Source organism: Micromys minutus (genome assembly GCF_963924665.1).
Source record: "Micromys minutus genome assembly, chromosome: 27".
Taxonomy (NCBI): Eukaryota; Metazoa; Chordata; class Mammalia; order Rodentia; family Muridae; genus Micromys; species Micromys minutus.
This window is the reverse complement of record NC_137962.1, coordinates 2,199,843-2,224,469: the sequence shown is the minus strand read 5'-3', so window position 1 is coordinate 2,224,469 and position 24,627 is coordinate 2,199,843. Positions and strand designations below refer to the sequence as shown.

Below are 24,627 nucleotides of genomic sequence, written 5' to 3'. Positions count from 1 at the left end.
TTCTACCTGAAGGTCATGGAAGTGGAGGTTAGCCCTGCGTGACAGTCCTATCACCTCGCTCTCTGCACCGGCTTTACCAGGACAGTCTGGTCATTCAGCACCAAGTATACTTCTAGACTCTAGAACCAAACTCTGAGAGCTGGGTTGAACAGAATGTTACCACCCGTGCTAGTGGGTAGATGAGGACCTACGTGGGCTTCCTCTGGGCCCTGCCATCTTTTTTGTCAATATGAAGTATCACCAATGGCTGAATGCACAAGCCCGGATGATTCTGCCTGCTTGAGCGGCATTTACTAATTCTGTAACCTCAGGCAGATTGCTTAAAGCACTTCTGTCTACGAAACGAGCACAGCTGCACTCTCAACCCAACTGAGAATATTGTAAGGACTGACGGATTTAATATGTGAAAAGTACTTAGAAGCTCTAAGCAGCACCCACATGACACACGATTCTATTTTTAAATGGCTGTGTCCTATTCGGTCGGGTGTCTGTGCCCTATGGTTCATTGAACTAGATTATTATAATGGGACTTCTGAGGTTGTACACACTTCAATCATTGTCCTCCCAGGTAAATATTCACTATTTCTCTTCATTATTTCCTCTGGCTAAATTCTTAGCACTAGAGTTGCTGGGTCCAGGAGAGTGAGCTATTTTTAGGGCATTTCTTCATAGCAGCTACTGATTCCCCCCAGGAAAGCTTATGTCTACCTTCCTTGCAGTGTTGAGTAAGTGGGCCAATATCCTGTATAGCCACGTTATTAACTTTTAATCAAATGAAGGCTCTGGGAAAAGAGGTCTTTTCCTGGGGATAAGTATTTTTCATTCCTCACCTTTGTTCACAAGCAATAAAAACCCTAAAAACAGGCAGATGGGGAGACAGACGGAGCACGTGAGAATAGCACCCTCTACTGGTGATCCCCAGGAAAGCACAAACACTTTGTAGAATGCCAGGGTTTTTTTCAGGGGTGGGTGGGGGGGGGTGACAAGTCTCACGTATTCTCACTGGACTTGAGCTCACAATATAGTTGAAAATGGCTTTAACGTTTGATTCTCTAGCATCTGTCTCCTGAGTGCTAGGATTATAGGTGTGTGCTGCTGTAGTACTGTTCTGGAGCCCAAAGGCTTCATAACATCCTAGGCAAATACTTTTCTGACTGACCTCCATCCTCAGCCCCAGTGGCACCATTTAGATGCCGAAACAGCCTTGTGATTACCTTTGCTGTTTGCTCCAGCTTTTACAGCAACGGTCAGCAGTAAAGTGTGAGTTTTACTATTTTAGGAAAACCTGAAGGTATTTTCAGTCCTCAAGTCAGAGTATAGAACAGAAATCCTGCTACTGACTCTGTGTAAGTCCACACCTAGATGTTGCTGACTGAGAAGACGGGGTGAGCCTCCTGAAAATGTAGCTGTGTGTGTGTGTGTGTGTGTGTGTGATTACATACACACATATATATGATTTTAAAGACAGAGTCTCACTATGTCTTACTGGCAGGTCTAGAGCTTGCTGCTGTGTAGACCAGGTTGGCTTGCAGCTCACAGGATCTGATGGCCCCTGCCTCCCAAGTGGGAATGAATAAACTCGTTCCACCATGCTCAGCTGACTCATTACCTCTTAGTAGCCACCATTTTATTGTTATTTGCTCGTAAAGAGCCATTAGCTTGCAGAATCGATGGAAAAGGAGGGCAGCTGAACCAACAAACATTTCTGTAGAGAGAACAAAACAACATGTAACATGTGTGATGTCACGGGTGTAGATCGTGCAATGTCATGGATTTTCGTAAGAGGGATTTGCCCCATGGTGATTTGGTTAAACCCTGCCATGAGTTTCCTGTGGCTTTCTCTTGTTGGTCATAAGATAGTGTTTTATTTGACAATCCCCCCAGTTTCACAGGCTACACATTTGTGTTTTCCTAACACCGATGACTGTGCCTTCCAGGGCCCCCTGCAGTTCTAATCTGAGGTTACAATTCATCCCAGTAAATTCTGATTGAAACATTTTTCCAGAATCGGGGAGGATCAGAAGGACTTGAAAGCTAAGCTTAGGAAGGGTGCAGTGCTCCTGAAGGGAAGGCATGATAGCAACCTTGGGGAAATTAAAACATACTTTAGGTCCTCCCACACTTGCTGGATTTAAAGATCTTGGTCACCAGTGCCCAATGAAAAATATGCTGTGATGTCATGTGACTGTAGAATTCCATGGGCCCTGAAATGGTGAGCCCGACTGGCCCTTAACTGCTCCAAAACAGGCTGCAGGGTTGGGTGGACAGATGGGATGGGATGGAGTAGGGGATTTTGGTCATCTTTTGAGAGCAATATTTGTGTATGTATGCTCACGTGTGTGTGTGTGTGTGTGTGTGTGTGTGTGTGTGTGTGTGTGTGTGTGTTAGAAAACAGTCTCTAGGAGTTCTTTCTCTCCCTCCACCACAGGTTGAATTCAGGTCACTGGCCTTGATTTCTGACTTACAACCAATAGTACAAAATGAACAGAGAAATTCAGAATAGGAAACATTACTCATGATTATAGTATGAGTAAACTCAGTTTTGGTGATATGCAAACACACCACGTGCCGTAGATTTACACATGTGTGTTTATATACATCCACATGTGCAATGAGACGTTCTAAAGGCAGTTTCTTAGGTTCTGAGACAGTGTGATGAGACCTGTCCAGGTTTGGTCTTGGTTTCCTGCTCATCCCGTTTTCTCAGCCCGGCCTCCTTTGCTTTTCCAGGTGGTACCCGGGAGATTGGCTCAGCGCTCACCAGAATGTGCATGCGGCACAGGAGCATCGAGGCCAAGCTAAGGCAGTTCTCTAGGTGAGGAGCGTACCCTGCCCTATCCCAGAGGGTTAGGTTAGGGATGTGGTGATGTGACATGCTTCCCTTTACAGCACCTGGCTCCCAGTAGTGTTGAAGTCCCCACAACCCATTATTTCCCCTACTGCTCAGTCACTGAGTAAGTTTGGGTAAGTTGCTATGTGCTAGGGTTGGGTCTAGTACTGGGTCGCAATGAAGAACCATTAGTTCAGCCCCTGCCCTCAGGAGCCCGCCCTTGCCTTCAGATTATTCACGTGCCCCTCACAGTTCACCTGTTGGGGAGATAGTACACACTGCTGATGGTCCCTCCTCACGGGAGCCTCTCAGAAGGAATGAGATTGCCCCACCCACTGCCCTGTCCCCAGGCTGATTACAGCCCCCAAGAGAGTAACCTCAGACCTCCAGTTATTAGGCAACAGCTGGCTCAGGGACTTGGAGTCACCAGTCAAATTCAGATGACCCTTGTGTCCCAAACAGATCAGTGTAATTGTCCTTCCATTTTCTTTATCAGAGGGGCTTCACAGAGTACTGGGGTGCACCCCAACATCTCCTCCCTGCCATCAGTTAAAAACTGGTACTGGCAGCGGAAGATTGTTCCTGGTTTTGTCCATCTTTCTCCTTGTCCAGGTTATGCAGTTACTATGTCATTATAGCTTTAGATCCCGAGTGCCTGGAGTCTTTAAAAACTGAATTTTAGAAGGTAGAAGTTAAGCTTGGCTGTTTCTGTCCCTTGGTGGTTTCCATTGCTTGGCCTGAGGAGTGACCCCAGCTTCCTGTAACCTGCCTTTTAATGTGGGTTACAAGACAGCAGAGTAAGGAGAGAGGTCATTCCAGCTTGGCATGTTCATGTTTTTTGAGGTTTTATATTTTATTTTAATTTTTTTTTTGAGATAGGGTCTCAGTAGATATCTCTGGCTGGCCTGGAACTCACTGTGTGGACCAGGTTGGCCTGGAATTCACAGAGATCCACCTGCCTCTGCTTTCTCGGTTTCTGGGATTAATGGTGCACACACCCAGCTTTTATTTATATCTCAGTCGCCATCAGAAGTGTCTGGAGAGCAAGGCCATTGGCTCTGAAGCTGGCACGTGTCAGTCAGTGTGGCTGCCCTCACCTGTTTAAGTCTTGACCACCAAGTATAAATCCCGTGTCTCAAACTGCAGAGCCTCCTGTCCCTCCCTGAAGTGCTGGAATTGCTAGAGTGTGAATCTAGGGAACAGGAAGTATCTGTTTAATCTCTCCTGCTCTTTATCTTTTGTCAAAAGTGCTTTGATTGATTGCCTGATAAACCCACTGCAAGAACAAATGGAGGAATGGAAGAAAGTGGCCAACCAGCTGGACAAGGACCATGCGAAAGGTACAGCAAGAGGCCTCAAGAATGGTGGCTTTGAGTGTCGCTGCAGCAGGTGCCACAGGCTTGGCACTACGTTACTCCTGTCATCAAAACAGCTTGTTCTGTAGAAATTTCAGCTTTGGGGAGGAGTGGTCCCAAGTGTGCCCATTGAGAGAGTGAGTGCTGTTTGTCTGGCAGCAGTGCTGAGCACCTGCACTCCGACTCTGCGGTTTTCAGTCACCTGGTTAATATGTATTGTAGCTGTGGGCTCAATGCCAAATATGTGTACTTAAGGCATTTTGAAACATTTTGAAGGCCTAGACCCTCATGATGTAAATAGACCTGGGGAAACTTGCCAGGTACTGGTGATTTTCTTTATGTATTGTGTTGGGTAACAAGGCTTTGTGGACTCCTTTAGCTAGTCATAGGGATCTTGATGGCATGAAACAGAGCTAAGCACTACCTGCGAGGGAAGAGTGCTGGCCATTTCAAGTGGTGTGTCATAGTCTTATCACACTGGCCCTTGTGTAGATCATCCTGGCTCATTGGTGGTTTGGTTTTGAGATGAAGCCCCAGTACACTGCCTAGGCAGCTCTTGAACTCCCGACCTCAAATGATCCTCCTGCCTCAGCCTTCCAAGTGCTAAGTTAACATGTGGCACTGCAGCCGACTGGTTCTGAGGTTCTTTACGTGCTGGGTATTGTGGAATGTATAGAATGGTAGGTGTATTATCTCCTAATATAGGGAATAAGGCGCCCTATGATAAGACCCAGTACAGTAAAGGCTTAGTGAAGTCAGCCTGTGTTCTGGATGTGTGGTGCACCGTGTACGGTAGCTGCTGAGATAGGCTACCTCCTGGTCCCAGGATTGTGCTTACTTTAGGTTTTGGGGTTTTGTTTTTTGATGATGAAGTCCCCGCCCGCACATTCCCAGAAGCTTATCTATAACCAGTGACGACTTGGCATCCATCCGGATCACTCCTTCACCACGTTCAGGCACCCAGAGTGATCGAATCCCTTGCATTCCCTCTGTGGCACCAAATACATACATCCATCATGATTTTAGATTGTTCTTTGTTGATAGGCTCTGGTGGACATGCATTTCTTCTTACGAGAAGCCATGTTACTGAAGAACTCCAGTGAGCTTCAGTGAGCATTTTGACGAAAGGATGTTGTAAAGCAGTGGAGGCTGTGTGCACTGAGTTACCGTTGTGAGCCACGGCGTAGGTGCTGCGAGCATCCAGCTCCTTTGCTAAAGCAATGCTTAAGCTTTAAGCTTTTGGAGACCCATCAAGGATGTGTGCAAATGTATAGGACTTATATTCTCACTGAGCTTTACATCTCCTGAGGGTCACTACACATGCCCAGCCATGGTTTTATTTGGTGAAAGAAAATAAGAAATATGTGACTGTTACCTGTGAATGGAGAAAGAATCAACAGTTTACATTTAATTAATTCAGTGAACACAGCAGTGCTCACTACAAAAGAACCTTGAAAGTCGATGTGTAGAGCTTGTCCAGGAGTGGTTTTTTTCTGAGCCCCATCACAGGGAGAAAGCAGTAAGGGGTCTCTATTTGACCTTGTACAGTAATGCAGAAGCCCTTGATTGATACTCAGTACTCATTCCCTTCCTGCCCATCCCAAGTGTATCCTTAATGTTCCCAATGAAACAGAGACAGCCTGGGCCCGAGGACAAATTTAGGCCCATTGTCAATCTCTGCATACTTGTGAGGGGGCCTCTTGTCCGGACAGGCCACAGAGGATCCGAATGCCAACCTCTTCAGGTATGGGGAGACAGTACCTCCTTCACTTTACCATCAGTGGTCACGTATGCTACACATCCCCCGAATCTCAGGGTGTGTGGAAGAGACCAGGGAACCATCATTGTTCTTGGGGGCGTGAACATTGCAGGGAGGTGCAGGCTAGGGCACGGGGAAGCCAGAGCTCTGTGATGGTGCAGGTGAGCACAGGTTGGTTGAGGAATTAGAAAACAAGGTGCAGTTTGAAGGGACCCTGTCTCACTGCAGTGAATGCTGGGCAGTGGGGAGAGGAGCTGGAGAGGGAGTCAGGGAAGGTGGGACAGACTCAGAAATGAACAGAAAGCCACAAAAAGTAGAGCAGTTTCCAACATGCCTGCATGGGCTTCCTGTTCCACCAAGAGGAATTGCAGGAGTACTTGTGTATGTGTGTGCACACGCATGCACACCCATGGGTACACCTAAGAATGCTAGAGTCAGTGTCACCTGTCTTCCTCCTGTCCACCTGTTTTTGGATAAAGGCTTTTTTCACTGTACTGGAGTTTGCCGTTTTAGCTGGGCTGGTCCTTTGTGAGCTCCAAGGGTCCATCTGTCTCTGTCCAGATGCCCTGGGTTATGGGTGCTCAGGGTGATGAGAAAACCAAGACCCAGGTCCTTATGCTTACAAGGCAAGTGCTTTATGCACTGAAACATCTCCCCAACCTCATGTGTGCATGCGTGCGTGAGTGTGTGTGTGTGTGTGTGTGTGTATGTGTGTGTGTGTGTGTGTGTGTGTGTGTTTGCTTGGATGTGAAAGTGATGTGGACAGAATTGGGCTCTAGGAAAACTCTCTGGCCCTGGCCTGTTTATGCCTTCAGCAAACACATCTTGGGATCCCAAGAGCTTTGGGAAAGTAGCTAACATTGGCGTTGACAGTCTCCCCAAATTCTAACAGGTATACTGTGTTTTGTTTTGTTTTTTAATTAAAACAATCCCCAATGGCATATTTTCTTGGTGTTGGCAGGACAGGGAAAGGCTTCAGTGTGTTTAGCTGTTTGTCATATAAACAGCTCCTTTGTCATGAAATGTCACTGTGACTTTTATCCTGTGTGTATTTGTAGTAGGCTATTTTCTGAGTGTCTGAGAGTATGCTTTCTAGATAAAGATTGAGCAGAGTGATAAAATTATTTAATATTCTACTTTCTCTTAGAATATAAGAAAGCTCGCCAAGAGATAAAAAAGAAGTCCTCTGACACGTTGAAACTGCAGAAAAAGGCAAAAAAAGGTAACCCAAGAGTCTGCGTCGATACTGTGACTCTGAGAGTAATCAAAGTGTGCAGATGTGTGAAGTGTCTAAACCAGGAGCTGTGCAATTCCTAGGGAGGGAGCAAACCCCACCCACCTGGATTAAAGCTCTTTTAAATTTTTTCTTTATTATTTTATATGTATTGGTGTCTCACCTTCATGTACGTCTGTGCACCAGGTGTGTATGTGGTTTCCATAGAGACCAGGAGAAGGCACTGTAGTTACAGGCAGCTGTGAGCTGCCATGGCAGTGCTGGGAATTGAACCCAGGATCTCTGGAAGAGCAGCCAGTGGTTATGACTGCTGAGCCATCTCTTCAGTCCCTGCACTTAAGTTCTTAAAGTGTAGGATGTGGGTGAGAGTTAAGCCCTTGGTTAAATCTTTGTCTTTACTCAACATCTGTCTTCAAAACTGGGCAGGAGTCACAGACTGTTCTTTATTAAAATAATAGAAAAAGTTCTTGGAGATGGTGCAGAGAAGCCTTTCTGCAGATGCCTTGGTCATTACACAGACGATGGTCCTCTTCCTCCGCCCCACACATCCTGTCGCCTCTGACAGTCGTTTTTTGCTCCCCAGGGTATTTTAATGTGTTCGTGAGGGTGCATGCATGAATCTACCACCCAAGACTCATTCACACACCCAGCCGGGAAGCTGTCTCTTCCCTACCCATCTCCAGTTCCTCATGATAAGCCAAAGACTTTGTCACATCCAGGAGCCATCGTTGCTTCTCCGGACTGGATAGTTGTGGGGAGGGGTTATGATCATGGGATTCTGAAGGACTGTCTTTAAAGTCCTAACCATATCCTCTTTCTAGATTCTTTGCTGGTACCTTAGAACAGTCGGTCAAATGGTTTGCAGCATTCTGGGTGATTTCCCAGTTACAAGAACAGTCAAAACACCAGTTTGATTTCTTTATCATGTTTCCCTAACGTACCTAAGTGTATTTTTAGACGTCCTGTTGTATGATTGGGGTAGTGCAGCCTTCCAGAAGGCTTAGGGTCATCACTCTGTCAGGATCTTGGGGTGCTCACCTAGCAGGTGTCTGACCAGAAAATAGGATAGATGGGCCGTTGTGTAAGAGTGGGAGGAAATCTGAGAGTTATTTGGGGTTCTGCTTAGATGGAGTTTTCCATTCTGATAGAAAACTAGTCGAGCTGTGACTAACCACATACCTCAGGTGACATGGTCCTTAACTCTGCTTCTGAGATATCAGGAGCAGGGGCAGATGAAAGTCACATGAAGCTATGTGTCCTGTGAGACCCGAGCCTGACTCACACAGCCAGGGTCACTTTGGTGGCTCTCAGGTACTGACTGACAAGCAGCCTTCTGTTGCCTGTTTTTCAGAAATTGATCTGTAATCTGGTCTTTCTTCTCACATTCCATTAGAAAAATTCAAATGTCTTTGTGCAAATCAGCCTGGCACTAGCCCTGTCTTTGTCAGAGGCAGACACTTCATATATACAGTATGTAGCTTGTAAACAACTTGTTTACTTTTTACTCTAGACACAATGTTTACCACATTGTATTACATTCAACTCTATTTTTACTATAGAGCTTGGTGATTAGTAAGTCTCTGGTTAGGTTTATTCCAGCATCATTTTACATAGACCTGGGATCTACTCCATCCATGGATAAATGTACCAAGCCTTCTCATTCTCCAAGGCAGGCTTGTCAAGTGCACATAAAGCTAGGAGTCAGAGACCAGAGGAGGCTGGACCCTCGCCTCAGAGAAGTTCTGGTCTAAGTGCTGAGTCAAAGGCACAGCCAACATTCACCAGGCTGCAGGAAGTGATGTGGAGCTGCCCCCAGGGGTCTTGACCTCTGAGTAGGGTTATGGCACATACTTCCTGCTCAAGTCTTTGGGATCCCAGCTGTGGAGTAACAGGATCAGAAACTAGTGCTTTCTGCATACCTACTTCTGACATGTTACTGCGTGACTAGCTTTCATATATTGTCATTGTTTGTATATCCGTGCATCTGTGTGTGTGTGCGTGTGTGTGTGCATGTGCACACGCGTGTGGTTCTGAATCCAGCCCACATGCAGGCAGGTTTTTGGCAGCTTAACCATATCCACACATTTTTTTATTTTTAGTTTAAAAATTAAAACTGGGTTTGAGAAGGTAGCTCATCAGGAGAATAGTTAGCTAGTATACTCAAGGCCTTGGGTTCAGTACTCAGCACTCTGAAACAGTAAAAGTAAAATTAGAGATTGAGTTATGGTGAGTCCTTCTGTTTCTAGCTGAAACCACTAAATGTTTGTCAGGGACTTGAGACAGAAGGCTGAGATGCTGCTATTAGCTCTTTAAATAGGCTGTTTTGATTTTTAGGTTTTATTTTGTTTTCTTAGGTTTTTTTCCCACTGGTATCTCCAAAACCAAGATTATAAGTGCTGGGAAGAGTTTCACATCAGTAGGATGTTTACTATTATATGATGTTAGAGCTCTGTATATCCCTCCCCAAGTCATGATGAATCATACACAAAAGCATCTTGTTAAGGCATCTATCCAAATGGCTTCTTCTGGGTTCATATTGCTTTCTTTCTCTTTCTCTTTTTCTTTCTTTTTTTTTTTAAAGCAAACTCTTGTCCTCTAGTGGTGGACATTTCTAAGTATGAAGCCAAGGGGGAATGATCGAGAAGGAAAGGAGTATTAGTCAGGCAGGAGCAGGGAGCTCGTTAGTAGATCTTCTCAGCAATGTAAGTGTGCCAGCCAGCCCCTGCTGCTCACGAGCCAAGGGTTAGGCAGGTGCGGCTCAGATACCAGTTTAACCTTATGTTTTCCTTTCTGTGTCAAATGTGTATCCCGCACTTCTTCACCGTGTGCCCTGGCTGGTAGACACTCAGGGTAAGTGTACATCCCAAATATCTGGTGGCTGGGTACTGTGTGGTCCTTACTGTGGGCTTCTCACTGCTGGGACCTGTGCTAGCTATCCACATTTTCTTGCTGGCTCAGAATAATCACTTGTGCCTATTTAATTTCCCATAACTTTGAGGAAATTGTGTGTGTGTGTGTGTGTGTGTGTGTGTGTGTGTGTGTGTGTATGCGCACACTTTAATCATTTTCTTGCTTAGGCAGTTGGCCACTGACACTGTCAGCAGTACATTCTGTGAGCTGTTTTGTATTCATAAGTCAGTATTAGGTTCTTGGAAAAAGAAAATACCATGTGCTTTAAATGCACACTTGCACAGAAGTCAGTATATTTCTACATCTATGTGTACGCACCTGAGCAGATAAGAACATATTTGTTGATCCCATATGCAAAACAAACGTGACACTAAATAGCTCCTCAAAAGGATTCTTAGGTCAAGTTTAGTATCGTTAAGGTTGCAGAATATCTACCCTTGTCTATGCACACAGTATGGCTTTTTCTAAAACCAGTCATCTCAATATCAAGAGCAAAAGCAGAAACTACTTTGGCAGTTTGTAAAATGCTTCTTTTTTAAGGTTTCATATCTTTTCATATCCTTAAGTTCAATTCTCAAAGTGATTTTCTTGGTTGAACATGAACCTTACCCTGGAGATCATGACACTAAACTCCTTGGAAAAGTGTCCTGTCTCTGTAACTGTCTTGCTGGAGCATCCCATTGTTCTCCGAGTTCCCAACATCTGTAATCTACAGTCTCCTTCCACGGGGGGCTCCTTTGACAAGTGGGACTTGGATGGCTGACTCTTACTGAGGACACAGTCTTACCTCTCCTACCTTGTAGGGTGGTTGGGTCAGTCATTCCCTAATTAAAAAAAAAGATAATCCCTTCCTAGTCTCAGTAGTATGACTATGAAATCATACAGTAAACATATTTTTAGTTAACCTTTGGAAAGAAAAAAGACATGACACAGCCATATTTTGGGCTTATAACAATAAAGATGTATATACCATAATTATCATTTTGGATTCTCTCTCTCTCAGTGGCTTTCATATATTCACAGTGTTATGCAGCCAACCCCATTATCGAATTTCAGGACAGCTTTATCCATCCATTCCATCAGACACTCCATGCCTTTGCACTGTCATCTTTCTGCCACCCGTCTCTAGCTTCCTACTTCCTGACAAGCGCTCCTCTGCTTTCAGTCTTTGGGTTCACCTCTTCTGGGTATTCCCCATGAACCGAATCATAGCACATGGACCTCTTGATTGACCATCAAGGTGTAATCAGTGCATAGGGAAACTGCATTTTATTTGTTTAAGTTTGGAATGGATGAAAATCACCTACCCTTCTGGCTTTGTGTTTAAAGATTCTTTCTGCTCACATAGGGGGGATATTTCTGCAGCCCCTGTTAGTCCCCTATCTTGTGCAGGCAGGTCCCTAGGCAAAGCCACAGAGCTTTGTATCGGTCACAGTGTCTGTGGGCATAGAGCCAAGGAAAGACCAAATGACTGCTGAATGGGGCAGTTACCCACAGACAAACACTGTGCTTTGGGCAGTTGGCTATGGAGAAACTAATGAACAGCCTAGCTGAAGGGGATAACAGGTGAGGGTGGGGCTGGTAAGAGTGGATAGAAAGCCTCTGGGTTGTCTCCTCCAAGCTTCTCAATACATTCACATGCTAAGACGGTCCCAAGGGTTTGTGGGGGTTTTGGGAAACTTGGTTCTGTAGGTGGGATTGAGCATTTTGACTGAACTCATTCTTTTAGCCCTTCCTTTCCTGAGGTCAGGGTTAGAGCCAAGTGTCCAACCTTCTAATCAAGTGGCTGATTTTTCTGGCAGTCACCCCCCCTCTGGCCCTCTCTCCCATATCACCTGTCATTCAGGAAACTCCAGGGGGTTTTGAATGCACTGTGCTAGGAACTGGGATAAATACCAAGTTGAGTATGTATTATTTTCTAAGAAACGATAGCAATGTAACATCTTACAAACTGATGTCAGTGGTCCAACTTGCTGTGGAGGAGGTATCTGTGTGTGGAGAAGGAATCGTCTGGGCTACCAGGAAGAGGCATCGGCATCTAGCAATCCCATGATGGTGGAACTAAGAAGGGTGGGTGGGTGGGTGAGCTGTGACTGTCACACGGATATGGTGGTTGAACGGGCACAGGGGAGCCTGTAGCTGAAAGTTGGGCTTGGTGTGCATTCCTTTGTCGTTCCTTTATACTTAACGGGTGTCTGGTAAGTGTCCAGCACTATGGCTCATGCCTAGCTATGCCCTTCTGGGGGATGGACGGGGGTGGGGGTCTTGTGACCGAATCACTCAAAAGGTGGGGTGAGTGGATCAGGAGTTAAGTAGCTAAGTAGCTGGCTAGTTAGTTGGTGCCCTATGACTCAAATAAAACAGAGAAAACCAACCATTCGTTTTAGATGACCTAGAAACCTTCAGCGGGAAGACTTGAAAAGAGACATAGAAGGGCTGTATCTAATGGCTGTTAGATTCTGTCTAGATTCTTTGTGGGCCCTCCACGTAGCATCCCTTCTTATTTTTAGGCATGTTTTCTTTGGGCAGTATGCGAATTGGGCATAGATGGTGACTTTGTATGGCATGGTAAAAATGGATCTCTATTGAAATGTAAGTTCCCAATGTCACCTTGCATGTTCATTTCAATATTTTTATCCTCTGTGGCATCATTTGTGTCCCACTGTGCTAGAGTTTCTGGATTTCTGACAGAGAAGACAGAGAGCCTTGCTCAGCACTGGTAATTAGGGCTCTGTGCAAGACACTCTGTTTCATTTTCCCCATGAAAAAGCTACTAATCCCTGCCTCCAATGTTTATGTAAAGAAAGGGGAATACATTGTAAATGCCAGGATTTCCAGTAAGCTTTATAAACTCTCCCCGCTTAATCACAACCCCAAAGCCTAGCTCCTTCCTCTTTTGGCCCACCATGTGACCTTCATTTATTGTAGTCTGATAACCCAGGAGCCTTTTCTGCAGAAAGTCATCATGATTTCCCACAGAGGGCTCCTAGTGGGCTCCTGACTAGTGTTAGGAATTCCTCTGCATGAGTAAAATCAAGACCTGGAAACTAGAGAAGGCTGTGGAGGTTGTCTTGAGGCTGAAGTGATTTATAATGTATTTTAAAAGGCCAAATGCAGTTAGTTCTGATTTGAAGTATATAGGAGAATGGGAGTCTAATCATTTCAGTCAGTGACTTAGGGACTTAAGCATATAAGGGGAGAGGTGCTGCAGCTAGTCCCCCGGAGATACCAAGAGACAGGTATACCAAAATCAGCATTAGTCCACTTTAGGGTTTGTGGAGCTCAAAGATGACCATATCTTAAAGTCTTTATGTCCAAATGGGACTTGAAACACATTTCTTCAGCAGTTGTTTATGTACATATGTGTGTGTGTTATATACAAATGTTTTAGATATATATACCACATGTGTAAAATAAATATAATTGTATAGTGTGTTAGAGAATTTAAAAATAATCATTGTGTTTTGGAATAGAAAAATTCCCATTATTACCATAATTAGAGCAATCTTTATAGCTTATACTTTAGAATGCTGTAATTTTAAAGTCCTCTAATTATAACATAATACATATTTAAAATAACTTCACTATAATCATAGAGTAATTTAGATGTATATTTACCAATTTGATCATATACTCATTTTGCTTTCTAATTATTTTAAAGCATTTTTTTTGTTTGTTTGTTTTTGTTTTTAAGACAAGGTCTCAGTATGTAACCCAGTGTATGAGTCAGTCTTCTCTAGAGTCACAGAACTTATGGAGTGTCTTTAAATATTAAGGGAATTTATTGTAACAGCTCACATTCTGCAGCCCAACCCAACAATGGGCAGCTTCGAATGGGTGGGAAGTTCAAGAATCTAGTAGTTGCTCTGTCCTAGGCTGGCCTTGAACTCAGAGATCTGCTTGCCTCAGTCTCCTGGCTTTAAAGGCATGCGCTACCTTGCCTAGGCCTAAGCTTTTTATGGCCACTATGCCTCAAGTTGTGGACCAAAAGAATGTGTCATCCTGTATCAGGACCCGGGTCAGAAGCCCATGTCTTCCAACCTCAAGATCTGAATCACAGGTATGCCCTCCATTTCTGGATTGTAGTTTGTTCCAGATGTAGCCATCACACCTAGCTTGGCCTTGGGCCCAAGAGCCTTCTACCTTAACTTCCTGAATGCTAGGATTGGAGGCCCATGCCATCACATGGAACAAAAGGCTGTTACTAATTACTACTAGACACATGTGTTACAACTTGTGACAAGAAGAAAAAAATGCAATTTTACAATTATAGACTTTTTTCTTTTCCTGTATGTGGTGTGTGCATATATGTGTGTGGAATGCATATATGCATGCGTGTGGACAGGCACATGTGTATGTACAAGCTAGAAGTTGACTTTAGACCTCTTTCTGATCGCTTTCCCGCCATACCCCCTTGAAGGAAGGACCCTCAGTCAAATCTGGAGCTAGTCCATGGTTGGTTTTACTGGAGATCTTCTCAGCATCCTGTCTGTCCCTTCTGAGGCTGGGACCAGCGGTGGGCTGCTCTGCCCACCCAGCACTGAAATCACATTGGGAATCTGAACTCCAGTCTTGCTTGTTTAATTACTGAGCCACCTCCTCATCCCTAGTTATCTTAAAAGTTTTTCTACTGTAGAAGCTGGAGAGATGGATCAGCAGAGGTTCTGTCTGGGTTCTGTCCCCAGAGCCCATGAGGCAGCTCACATCAGCATTTACTCCGCCCTCCCCTTCCGTCATGAATGGTACTGTATGTATATGGCACACATAACATACATGCAGACAAAATTCTCATACACATACAATTAAATTAAACAAATCTTTAAAAAATTAAAAATAGATTTTTTCTGTAATTTAAACATATTCAAGTATATTTGGTTAGAGGTCATACATAGGTCTGCCTTCTCTTGCAGCATGCTCAGCTCCTCCCACCCCCATCACAACCTGGCTCCCCAGCCCCCAAGTTAAGAATGGTCTGGTCTGGTGTGTTTTGTTGTTAAGACAGTGGAGAATATACTGAGTGACAGAGGAAAGGCCCCACCATCCCCACTATCCCTGTGCTGGGCCATGTTGTCCCACAGCCTAGAGAGAAAGAGCTTTGAGCTTTGCTGTCAGTGAGTTGTGTGGTGGACATACTTGTCAACCCTTCACCAGGAACAGAGGAAATCCATAGTTGTCAGAGCACTGATGTCCCGCTTTGCTGCCTGGAGTTTGTTCCCAGCAGGGTAGACATCTGTGAGAGGGGGAGCTTTTGGTGGAACATCCCAGGAGAGGATGGGAACCTGACTTCACTGCTTCCTGTCTAAACACACATGAAAGCAGTAGATCAGGTGGGCAGGTTGTTTGGATGCCTCTATGCTCAGTGAAGGTAGAGGATTCCCTTGACGAACATGGTTGTGACTAAGTGCAAGATTGGGTGAGCAGGTCATCACAAGAATATGGGAAGTTCCTCAGGAAGCAGCTTTCGTGCATAAGGTGACTGTTGGGGACAGCCACTTGTGTTCTTAGATGATCTGCATTATATATACCTTATGTTACATACTTTCTTGAGCTAGTGGAGGCTATTTATGAATGCTCATCCAAAGTGTTTTCAAGGGTGGGTTTTGACTGTATATGATTTTCCTATCATACACTAATTTAGGACTTCCCTATACACATGGCTCTTTCTTACTAAAACACTGCTTCTCTTCTCTTGGACTTCTGTTAAGTCTAGAGTTTTATGAGGTTCTATTAAGCTGTTTGGTCCAGATTCAGTGTTCTCATCTGCATATGAGAGAATGTGCAGGAAATATTCCTACAACCAAGGCAGGGTTCTCTGGCCTTACCTCTGTGCACCAAACAGTGGGTTACATTTACTGTCCTACATGCTGTTTGTAAGGGGACAGCTATGGTAATTGGCCCAGCAGTTTCCTACTTGGTGATTGAATTCACCATTCAGCCTGAGACAATGGACAGAGAGGTCAAGGGCTCAGGGAGTCAGGCTGTCTGGGCCTTAGCACCGCTCTCTGTCCTGGACGAATCCTTCAGCTTCTCTAAGCTTTCATCTCCTCTCCAACCTGAACACTTAGGATAACCCTGATCCTCCTTCCAGCTCCATCTGTACGTAAAATGATGAAGCAAGTTCTTAAGTAGCACTTACACACGTAGACGCTGAGGGATAGCAGGAAAAGGCTAAAACCTTGCCTTGGAGGAGTTTAGAAATTCTTTCTCTGGCTTGAATGTAGATAAAGCCTGTTTGCCAAAGGTCCTGTGTCAAAGCTTAAGGGCTAGTGTCCTGTGTGTGACCCTGGTGGCCCCAGCAATAGGGCAGATCTAGACTAGTGCAGAAGGACTAATTCTTCAAAAGGCCAAATATTCTTGGTCTCTGTAAATGAGTAGGTATGGCTGTGTTCTAATAATAGTAATAAAACTTTATACAGACAGCTATTCCTGATCTAGAGTTGTTTAACTGTTTACTACTCTATCTGAAGCAGTAAAATGTTATTTGGATAATTAGAGTCTGGTGGTGTAGCCAGATAAGTGAATAATACGGCTCCTCTCATGGCTTTGTTCATTTTGTCACCAGCAAAGACCTAACTATAGACATCTGGCTACCAGGCTCCTTCTACAGGGAGCATTGGAGCTCTTCCCTGGGGACTTAGACTAACTGCCAAGGGTTCCCGGGTCCTAGGGCTAGGAGCTGGATAACCTACCTTTGTCTTCAGGTACTGAGACTTGTGCCCAAACAAAGGCTCTTTGATTGAAGTGGACCTAACAAAGCCAGCTTATATCCATTTTTGGAAACATCCCTAACCTCTCACCTTGCTCCCCACCTTCAGCCAGTTCCAGGTGCACTAAAGAAAGGCATGCTGCTGCTGTGTGTCCTGAGGTTCGCTAGCACAGGGATCTGCAGGCTTGTACAAGGCATGCATGCTAGGAAGTCATCCCAGGAGATGCTCCTCAGTGGTAAATAAGCCATATACATAAATATGCCCTTCAGATGTAAGTAGATGCTCCTAGAAAAGCAGCTGCTTTCAGTCATTTGGGAGCAATGAGCAACTAATGTTTTTACGTCCTGGAAAAGGATGCTTCGCCTCCAGTAAGGACCTCAAAGAAGGAAATTTGTTCTACAAGTTGGCATTTCAGCAAGCTGACTGTACAGCCTTGTTCTGTTCACAGGGAGAGGTGACATTCAGCCTCAGTTGGACAGTGCTCTCCAGGATGTCAACGATAAATATCTCCTATTGGAAGAAACAGAAAAGCAGGCTGTGCGCAAAGCACTGATCGAGGAGCGTGGCCGGTTCTGCACCTTCATCTCTATGCTGCGGCCAGTGATTGTAAGTTAATGGAAACCTCTGGAAGGCTTGAACTATGTGGGGGGCTTTTTTTCTGGAGGTTTTTTTTTTTTTTTTTTTAAAAAAACAAATGACTCTTTTTGTCGAGCGCCTAACGTCTCACCAGCAAGAACGACACGCAGCAACAGGATTCTTCTGTGAACAACCTTTATTGTACAGCACTCTCGAGCAGGGGATCCCGAGGAAGAAAAGTGCACTGCTTATATATGCCCAGGAGACTCATGTCGCTACCTGATTGGTGCGCCCTCCAGTATCTCATTAGCATGCCTCGAGAGTGGGCTGTGACGTGCGTGGTACATGCGCACTACGTCCCTCGGGCTGGACAACAGCTCTGTTTGCTGAATCATCGGCAGAAAGCCGGCACCATCTTTGGGTACGGCACAAACAGCTACCAACATCTTTTAAAATATTTATTTATTTTATTTATATGAGTACACTGTAGCTGTCTTCAGAGATGGTTGTGAACCACCATATGGTTGCTGGGATTTGAACTCAGGACCTCTGGAAGAGCAGTCAGTGCTCTTAACCGCTGAGCCATCTCTCCAGCCCCCTGTTCTGGAGTTTTGCATCCATTAGCCTACTGACAGCCACTTACAGGTGTCTTGAATCTCGATGGCGGAAGCAGGTCCGTCCACACATTAGATTTTCAGCAAGGAGCTGATCCCCATCCACAGGTTGTAGCAATGCTCATCCTACTTTTTTTTTTTTTTTTTTTTTTTTTTTTTTTTTTTTCTTAACTGAGTTAAGGTAGAACATAATCTGGATTTGGTGGCACAAGCCTATAGTCCCAGCACTGTGAAGAGGATTGCTGTGAATTTAATTTTAGGCCTGTTGGGGCAATACAGTAAGTTCTAGGTTACCTAGAGCTACAGAGTGAGACTTGTATAGCCGCATCTCTCCCCCCACCTCAGAAAGCAAATGAACAAAGGGGTTTTTTAACAATCTTAAAGTACCAGGGTAACACCGGCACCTGTCAAAAAGACACAAACATTTTGAGGCCCACTGTATCTCAAGCTCTAAGCCTGGAACCTCTTGCTTCTATGTCTCAAGCCCCAGGGATCATCTCAGTGGATCAGCTCCCACTTAATTTCTAAGTAAACTCTGAGCATGCTGAGACTGAGTTTGTAGCAGCCACTCTTGCAGGCTACAGGAGAGCTCTGTTCCATGTCTCTCTACCCTAGTGGAACTCTCAGATTTGAGTTGTTCCCCAGGTCTGTACCTGTGCCCTCTGTTCCCACTGGCACTTGGGAAGACAACTGAAATGTTCTCAGTCTTACATCCAGTTCTTAAGATGGGGTAGGGGGCAAGAAAAGGGCACAGTTAGCTCTGTCAAACACATGTGTTCTGTCATAAAGATCTGGACCGAAATCTCCCTACGCCATGTCAGTCATCCAGGAATACCTCAGCCCATGAAGCATCCTTGAAAAGAGCACGGGCAGATCATCCCACTGGATAAGCCTGGAAGTGCCAAGCCCTATAAAGATGTTCTGGTTCCTTCACTGCCCCATGTATTCAGGTCATTCCATTACTACCTTTTCCCCTTTCTCTTTCAAAAAAGAAAGTACATATGTCATCTCTAGCTTAGAGTCCTATCTCAAAGGCCTTTTATGAAAGGTTGAAAAGGTCATGCAGTGACCCAGACAGAAGTGATTGGAAAAAGGCAGTGTGGGAGTCCACGTGATGGTGTATACAAATTGCTTCCCTTTAGGAGGAAGAGATTTCCATGCTAGGAGAAATTACCCACCTTCAGACCATATCAGAAGATCTAAAGAGCCTGACCATGGACCCTCACAAACTGCCCTCCTCAAGTGAACAGGTAGGAGGTCAGAGACAAGTCAAAGAAAGACATGGAATTCAGGGCTCTGGTTCTATCCATTGTACCTGAAATTATACCGGTATGTGTCCACGTTGCTCACATGGTCACTGTGGTGGCTACTGTGGCCAACCCTGGGCTATGCTGTGCTTTCATCCTTTGTGACCACGTTGTTCACCTTCACTGTTATAGGGAAAGACACGGAGGTACTGAGAGGTAAGGACTCTTAACCAAGGCGACCACTCTAAGCAATGTCACTAGGTTGAGTCAAGTGACCCATGACCAGATCTAGGGTCATCTTCTCTGAGGACCCCATGTCATTCTGTTCTCATGGTTTGTAACCCTTTCTGGAGCTAATCAAGTCGTTCATGAGAACCTTTCCCATCTGAGGAAAAGATGACATATTTTAAAATGCTTTACTCTTTTGGTGTGTATGTGACAATACTGTATGTCTTAGTTATGGTTTTACTGCTGTGAATAAACACCATGACCAAGGCAACTCTTGTAAAGAACAACATTTAATCGGGTGGCTCACAGGTTTGGAGATTCAGTCCATTATCATCAAGGTAGGAGCATGGCCACATCCAGGCAGGCATGGTAAAGGAGGAGCTGAGAGTTCTACATCTTCATCTGAAGGCAGTTAAGAGAAGACTGGCTTCCAGGCAGCTAGGGTGAGGGTCTTAAAGCCCACAACCCACAGTGACACACCTACTCCAACAAGGCTATACCTTCTAATAGTGCCACACCCTAGGCCAAGCATATACAAACGATCACACCAGTATCAAGTGGGAAGAGTCATGTTTGGGGACACCTGACATGCTGCCCTTTGTGGCAGTTCTTACTGTCTGCTTGGACAGTCATCTAAGAAGATAAATTTGGAAGCTTTGTGGTTTTCTGTCTGTGGGATTTTTGTATTAAACTCGAGTATGTGTTGACTTAATAAGTAGACATTAGCGGAGTCCTTGTTAACAGAGCAAAAGGTGAACCTTATACAAGGGAAAGCACAGAAATAATTGTGATAGGATTGGCTCACTCTTGAATCTGGGAGGTTTTCAGGCTTCTAGCCCTGGCCAAATAGGACACATGTGTCTACTGAGCATCAAGTGGTTAAAGTACAGCCAGCGAGCCCTAAGACCATTTTTGTCTTTATGGAGCTGTAGGCTGAAAATGCTGCTGAGTTTATCCTGTATTAAAAATAGCTTTTAGGAGTTGTTAATCCATTCTGTAATTACCTCCTGGTCTTCCATGGTTTTGTTCTAACTCCCTCCCATCAACTCCAGTTTCTTGCTCGTCTCAGCAGTACTGTGACCCTGAGGATATGTAATGTGGCCCTTCTGTTGAAGTCCTGCCTCTGTGAGGGTTGTGTTTGGATTGTGTGACATATGTGTGATGTGAGGGTGACACCCTCGTTCGTCCCTTACCCAGCTGCCCCCTATCTGTCTCTACAGGTGATTTTGGACTTGAAAGGTTCTGATTATAGTTGGTCATATCAGACGCCACCTTCTTCTCCCAGCACAACCATGTCCAGAAAGTCAAGTGTCTGCAGGTAAGTGAAGCCTCTGACCTGCTAATACTTTCCAAAACATATTTATGTGAGTGTGACCAAGAACCAAGCTGTTTCTCCAAAAGGGGCCCATTTGAAATAGGAGATAGTAAGGCAAAGAATGTTCTCACTCTTTAGTCAGTTTCTGTCACCCCACAGCACCCTAGCTTTCCACCACCAAGCCCAAGGTAGACCTTTTCTTTCCTTTTTAAGAAGTTGATCCAATCATAGTTGGAACAGAAGCCACAATGGCTTCTGGCTTCATCCCTCATTCCTGTAGTCATAACATCCACACACAGCTCTGTTTGGTGTCTCCCAATCCTCATGCCTACTCACTGTTACTGTGGAAATACAGAAGCATTTGGGATGGTCCTGGGGCCTGCAGGATCATTATGTAGTTTCATGAGGCAGCTGTTCTTGGCATTCGGAGGGGAAAGGTTTATTCTATTCTTGACGTGGCTCCCTGCCTTAGTGCAACACTACACCTGCTGCCAATCATTTGACTTATGTTGAAAAACCAGATGGCTGTGAAGCAGCTTGGAGAGGGTGGAGCAGGAGATCAGCTCAGGCTGCTAGGGAGATGTGGCCCAGCATCCTTCGTGCTTCATTTCACCCCGAAGCTTGACAGGTGAATATATGGCAGGCAGTTTCAATCAAGAGTCTGTGTTCTCTAATGTTCCCCAAAGATGTTGCTTGGTTTCTTGTCACCTTTAATGGGCCCTGTGTTTATTGAGATGGAGGAAAATCTTCTTCCCCCAGTGGTTCAGCAGAACAAGCTACCCTGCCTTCTCCTCCTGCCCTATTGAGTTGCACTGATGGGAGCCACTGGGAGTGCAGTTGCTGTGAGCAGCATTCAGGCCCCAGATGCCATCTTCTGGCTAAAATTGTAGCATTTATCCTGCCATGGTGCACACATCCTCAGCAGCTCTTTGATCCTCTGCCGTGCTCACCTGTGTCTGACAGATGTCACGTCAAGTCATCTTAGTTAGCATCAGCCAGCCACACAGTATGCCCCCCCCCCCACATTAGCTTCAGAACTGAAGCCACAAATTTGCAAACCCCGAGGCTTCCTCAGTCTTGCCAGGTTGCTACATCCTCCAGGGGTTTGTAACTGACTTTGACATTTTAGCTCTGCTTGCCCCGACCAGGGTCTCCCCACTCAGCTTCCCAGGTCTCCATAGGAACGCAGGTTTACTGTAGAACAGCTGAGCATTGGCTGATTCTCCTCACTGAGAGCTGCCCACACGTGGTTTAACAGAGAAACACCCAGGAAGGAGAAGGGCCGGTAGTGAACTCACTAGCTCTGTTAATAAAATACACAGTGCTTGCACTCAGTCCCCCCGTTGATTGGCCAGTGTACTTCGGTGGATGGAACCCACCTTAAGCACACGGTGTCTGCCCGTGCTGTTAAGCTGTGTGGCCTCTGGTCATCGGACCCAAGTAGTCCACACAAGGGTGTGAGACCATGTCTCTGCTGTGGACTTAGTGGGGTTTTGCTGTAGGCAGAAGAGATCATTCCCACTTCTTTCTTTATATCACAAGTGTTAGTCCCACAGTTTTGCTGTGTAGACAGCACAGTAGACTTGGGCCTCTGCTTTTCTGCATGCTAAGACTGTCACATTGTAACCTCAGAGACTGAAAACCTAGCTCTCTTTCTGTTCACCTAAAAAAAGTTTCTTTTGCCAGCCTGATTTGGTCTTTGACATGTCCTGGGTTTTGTATGCTTCTTCAGGGCAGGAGTTGGGTTTTTTTTTGTTTGTGTTGGTTTTTTGTTGTTGTTTTGCGCTCTTGCTCATGCTGTCCCTGGCTGTCCATTGCCCTCATCTCACCACTGCCCCTCCTCTCTACGCCTGCCCCCTCTGCTTGTCTCTTACAGCAGCCTGAACAGTGTCAACAGTAGTGACTCCCGGTCCAGTGGTTCCCATTCGCATTCCCCGAGCTCGCATTACCGATACCGAAGTTCCAACCTGGCCCAGCAGGCCCCCGTGAGGCTGTCCAGTGTGTCCTCCCACGACTCAGGATTCATATCCCAGGACGCCTTCCAGTCCAAGTCACCCTCTCCCATGCCACCCGAGGCTGCCAATCAGGTAAGGACTCCCTTGACCCAGAGAGCAGCAGGCACACGGGGTGCCCTGACCACTGTTGATGGGTCATTTAAAATAGACTCTAAAAGGAGAGATCCTCTAAGCTAGGCTGGAAGCCTGTCTGAACATTAGCCATAGTTACAGATACTGTCACTCCTAAGTAAGTAGCCTCAGAGAGACTAGGTCTGTCCTCTGCATTCTTATAAGTCCCCAGGTTGGAGTGATGCTATGCTCCACAATGGGGACACCCCCTCTTCATGTCCTCTCAGGTTTTCCCCAGTGGCAGAGACCCTATTGGTAAACAGATTTTCCCCCAACTCACTGTGCTGCCTTGAGAATGGCTGTTAGAGCCCCTGTGGATAACTCTGTCGGTACTTTAATCCTGGGAGAAGGAAAATGTACATATTCGATCTCTCCAGGCATTGGGTGTCCCTTGAGTGTGTTGTTGGTGTATACAGTCCTTGGGGTGCCTGTTGCTTAGGACCAATTTGTCAGCTTTGGCTCAACACTTGTTCATTAGTACACTGTACCCAATGCTAGGACATGACTGGAGCTACCTGCTGTGTGTGGGGAGGCTGAGCTAGAAAACCTGGTTGCTTAGCCAAGGTTAGCAAGTACAGAACCTCATATTTCAGAGCTCTTCAGCATTAGTTAGCTAGTTTCACCTTTAGAGACATAATTTTGCACAGAAAGGCTCGGGCCTGAGAGAGCTGCATTTACCTGTTCTTGCCTTGGCCCCCAGAGCCTCCATCCCTATTAAATGCTTCACTAAACCATGCCTACTGTGCTCCTACTAAGCTGTGTGTGGTCAGAAGGATGGCAGAACTGTTGCTTCCTTAAAGGCCATTGTAGTGTGCAGTCTAGCTCTGTTTCTAATGAATTGAGAACTAAAATACTATTGTGCTACCTGGATAATCCTTGCTGAAAAAGCAAAGCCTTTCTGTCTTCTCATGCTTCTGTTGGTGGCCCAAGCACAATTTCTGCCCCAGTGATGTCTGGAAGGGCAGAAGGTAGTAAATTAGGGGCAGTCTCTGATGTCTGAAAGCCTGTACCTGCCTAGCTAGTTCCCAAGAGTAGAGTTTCTGAGGCTAGGGAGAGTGCCTGACATTCAGATGCAAAGTTTGGATTTTCAACACTTATTAGGTGAAGTGGTATGTGCCTCTGACCTCAGCAAGCCTCAGGGTGCAGAGAGGTGATCCCCTTCCTGGCCAGTTAATGTGGCCAGTCGGTGATTTCTGGGTTTGGTGAGAGACTGCTTCACACACACAGAAGTAGGCTTTTCTGTGTGTTTGTTTGCTAGATGTGGAACCCAGAGTGCTTCCTTGCTCACACTGTCTCTCATCTACATACACATACACACCCATAAGCTTTCTGCATGTTTTGTTGGTGCTAGGTGTGGAACCCAGGGTGCCCCCACACAGAGACATGTACACACGCATACCAGTGGGCTTTCTGTGTGTTTTGTTGGCGCTGGGTCTCTCACAGGCAAATGACCAACCGTTGTCTTCCATCCCCAGCCTTAGTGTAGTTATAAGAAGCCAAAGGGTGATGCAGAATTTAAAAGAAAATTATTCTTTTTCAGATAGCACAGCTGCTTACAATCAAGTAAAGATAAACTTGTAAGACATTTTCCAAATCACACCAGCCAGAGGGTTCCACCTCCCCTTTGGTGTAGATAGATACTGTTGATCTGTTTCTCAAGGTGAAAAACACTGGGCTCAGAGCTTGAAGTCCACAGTTCCACAGCTGGGGAGTGGTAGAGAGAACG

The 24,627-nt window shown here is 45.5% G+C and overlaps 1 protein-coding gene across 4 annotated transcripts in view; it reads left to right on the top strand.

Moving 5' to 3' along the window:
- Positions 1-24,627, top strand: part of MTSS1 (MTSS I-BAR domain containing 1) — a 133,038-nt gene that overhangs the window by 102,400 nt on the left and 6,011 nt on the right. For all 4 annotated transcript variants that reach the window (XM_080939252.1, XM_080939253.1, XM_080939250.1 and 1 more), the window contains exons 4-10: positions 2,731-2,815; positions 4,079-4,170; positions 7,092-7,166; positions 17,244-17,401; positions 19,128-19,235; positions 20,681-20,778; positions 22,652-22,862. In XM_080939252.1, the coding sequence (XP_080795378.1) occupies positions 2,731-2,815; positions 4,079-4,170; positions 7,092-7,166; positions 17,244-17,401; positions 19,128-19,235; positions 20,681-20,778; positions 22,652-22,862 (827 nt within the window). The remainder of the gene's footprint in view (positions 1-2,730; positions 2,816-4,078; positions 4,171-7,091; positions 7,167-17,243; positions 17,402-19,127; positions 19,236-20,680; positions 20,779-22,651; positions 22,863-24,627) is intronic.